The 3,103-nt window shown below is 36.6% G+C and overlaps 1 protein-coding gene across 1 annotated transcript; it reads right to left on the bottom strand.

The window, feature by feature from the left end:
- Positions 1-671: 671 nt before the first annotated feature.
- LOC137005496 (zinc finger protein ZFP2-like) lies at positions 672-2,711 on the bottom strand. The gene is made up of 3 exons (XM_067366443.1): positions 2,596-2,711; positions 2,181-2,270; positions 672-1,945 (listed from the first exon to the last, which is right to left on the bottom strand). Exon 3 carries the CDS (start codon positions 1,938-1,940, stop codon positions 1,062-1,064), a length of 879 nt encoding a protein of 292 aa, XP_067222544.1. The 5' UTR covers positions 1,941-1,945; positions 2,181-2,270; positions 2,596-2,711; the 3' UTR covers positions 672-1,061.
- Between the last annotated feature and the right edge of the window lie 392 nt (positions 2,712-3,103).

Here is a 3,103-nt window from a genome sequence, read left to right as displayed (position 1 = left end):
AGTGGTTTGGTTTTGTCAACTCGAAACTAATCCTATAACCCTGAGTTTGTTCATCTACCATCATGGTACAGGCCCCAGGTTCTGTGTTATGCTGGCTCAGTATTGGCAGATGCTGTACACATGAGCAGCACAACGCATGAGTGTGATGCTGACACAAGAGCCGGTATTCGGATGTAAACACGAAAGCACTGAACTGCATTCAACTGCGTATATAGGGAGAGACGAATTTGTTGAATAAAGTCGTTTTGCTTAGTTTTTTCACACATAAAGTATGCTTGTAGCTTCATAACTTTAAGGTTGAACCACTGTAGTCACATGGGCTATTTTAACAATGTTTTTACTACTTTTCTGGACCTTGAATGTGGTAATTTCATTGCTTTCTATTAAAGTTAAAAAGAAAAAAAAAAAAACTTGGATTTTATCAAAATATCTTAATTTGTATTCTGAAAATGAACAAAAATCTTATGGGGGTGGAACCACATGAGGGTGAGTAATTAATGACAGAATTTCATTTTTTGGGTGAACTAACCCTTTAATTGCATTATATAAATCACATCACGTTTCAGATAAATATGCATCACAGAAAAAATATGGTAGTAAAAAAAAAAAAAAAAAAAAAAAAAAATCTAGAGATGTTGTCAATGAAATAGTCATTTTATTTGTGTCATTATACAAAGCCTATAGACAGCTTTTATGTTGCAGAGAAATATATATGAAAACGGTTTTCACAGGCAGACAGTCAGTCAACTCTGACTTTTTTCCCCTCAGAATTGCGTAATATAAACTTGCAATTTATGTAATGAAGTCAAAATTTACTTTTTCCCCTCACATTATAACATACAATCTCACAATTCAGAAACAAGAAATCAGAATTGTGAGATATAAACTCATAACTGCCAGAAAAAAAAAAAAAAAAAATCAGAATTGGATGAAAAAGTCAGATCGAATTGTGAGATAAACTCACAATTGCAAGCAAAAAAGTCATAATTATTATGGGAGAAAAAGTTGCAAATATCTTTTAAATGGTTTTATTCCATAGTGGAAACAAGCTTCCATACATTTCACAGCAAATCTAAACTACTGAAGTCATTTGGTAACTGTGACACACAACGATGCTTTTTAATATGAGACACTAGATTCCCTAACTGGCCAAAGCTCTTCCCACACGGAGGGCAGTGGAACGGCTTCACTCCGGTATGAACTCGCTCATGTACTTTCACGTATCCCGAAGCACTGAAACTCTTGTCACAGTACGAGCACTTGTAAGGTCTTTCTCCAGTATGGATTCTCTGGTGAACTTGCAGGTATCTAGCGGTAAGAAAGGTCCTCCCACATTCACCACATTCATGATCCTTCTGGTCAGTGTGTGTTTTCTGGTGCAGTTTGAAATGATCCAGCCTTGAAAAACTCTTTCCACAGAGAAAACACAAGTGTGGTTTAACACCTGTATGAAAAGCTAGGTGTTTTTTGAGGTATGATTTTGAAATGAAATCTTTACCACACTGATCACAGCTAAATGGCTTTTCTCCAGAGTGAACGCGCAGATGATTACTGAACGCTTTGGTGCATTTGAAACTCTTCTCACACTGAGTACAGCGGTGTGGCTTTTCTCCAGTGTGAACTCGCTCATGTGCTTTCAGGTTTCCAGACTGACGGAAACTTTTATCACAGAAAGAGCACGCATAAGGCCTCTCATCTGAATGGACTTTCAGGTGTGTTTTTAGATTTGCTGGTGAAATAAAGTCTTTGCCACACTGAACACAGCTGAATGGTTTTTCTCCAGAGTGAATGTGCAGATGATAACTGAGACCTGCTTTACGAGAAAAACTCTTCCCACACTGAGAGCATGTGTGCAGCTTTTTGGCTTTTGTTCCTTGTGTTTTGAAGTCATGTTTTTCCTCCACTTCATTCACTTTGTGTCTTTGATCCGTCACTTCCATTTGGTCTAAAATAAACATTACTTAGAGTCAGTTCATGGTTGTGAAAATTTAAGTGAACACAGAAAACGATCAAGTCGAGTACAGCGTTAAATCTTTGATGTGGCAAAGGTTATTAGTTCGGTCATTCACTTCTTAGGGAGATTAAAATGTGGATGACATCGGTTTTATACAAGGTTATGAACATATTGATGCATTTCTATATGCTTTACAGCTTCCAAAGAATGAAAATGAGACACTGACCGGTTTGTTCCTCATATGATGGATCACTCAAGTCTTCAGTCTTTAAAAGTCACACAGATTTCAGCTGTTACACCTGGAGTTTGTCCTTCTCTTGGAGGATGATGGGAATATTCACAGTATTTAATGGTGAACTACTGTGGGAGGGCCTTGTGATGTGACACTGATGTAACTTAATTTTTAATTTAAAAGGAAATAAGTGAACATGTTTGCTAGTAGAAAAACAGATTGTTTTGGTATGGTTGTGTATCATATAAACAGTTCTATACGAAGACAGGTCATCTATGCTTTTTAAATAAAGATGAAACAGGATGAATTAATATATAAACTAAAGTTATCTAACACAGACAACATAAAACACGTTTCATAGTCCACACAATATAAACGTCAACTTCCGGGGGGTAGAATCGTCTCTCACCTGTACGGCATCCAGCGAAAATAATCCACAAATATCCTTCACTGAAACTCTTACACGATAAGCTACAGCCTCATCGATTAATATTAACCACGACTTGAACTGGTCAAACCTCAAACTTTCAGCATTTAAATCTCGCGCATCCTGATTGTTTGTTTTTTACATGGAACTTCTTCTGCGTGTATATAGAGGCACATGACGCCACCTAGTGTTCCTTTTCTCACTTGGATGATAGTTTCGCCTTTATTTAATAAATAAATAAATTAAAGTTTATTATTTCGGGTTCAAACAGCGCTGTATTTCTGGCTGCTGCGTGTTCAGCTCCAACGCCAAAATATATTTATATTTATCTACTAGTAGATAAAGCTTTTTTATTGTCCATCCAAAACCTCTTTCTGGATTACATTTATACTCCTGGTAGTTTTGCTTTTTAGTCTTCAATATGTCAGAGAGATTTTGCCTCTTTGCCCTGAGCTTATTCTTAACGCTTTAGCCTGTATTAAATCCACTT

The sequence above is a fragment of the Chanodichthys erythropterus genome, chromosome 17 (assembly GCF_024489055.1).
Source record: "Chanodichthys erythropterus isolate Z2021 chromosome 17, ASM2448905v1, whole genome shotgun sequence".
In the NCBI taxonomy this organism is placed as follows: domain Eukaryota; kingdom Metazoa; phylum Chordata; class Actinopteri; order Cypriniformes; family Xenocyprididae; genus Chanodichthys; species Chanodichthys erythropterus.
This window is presented reverse-complemented; position numbering and strand designations above follow the sequence as displayed.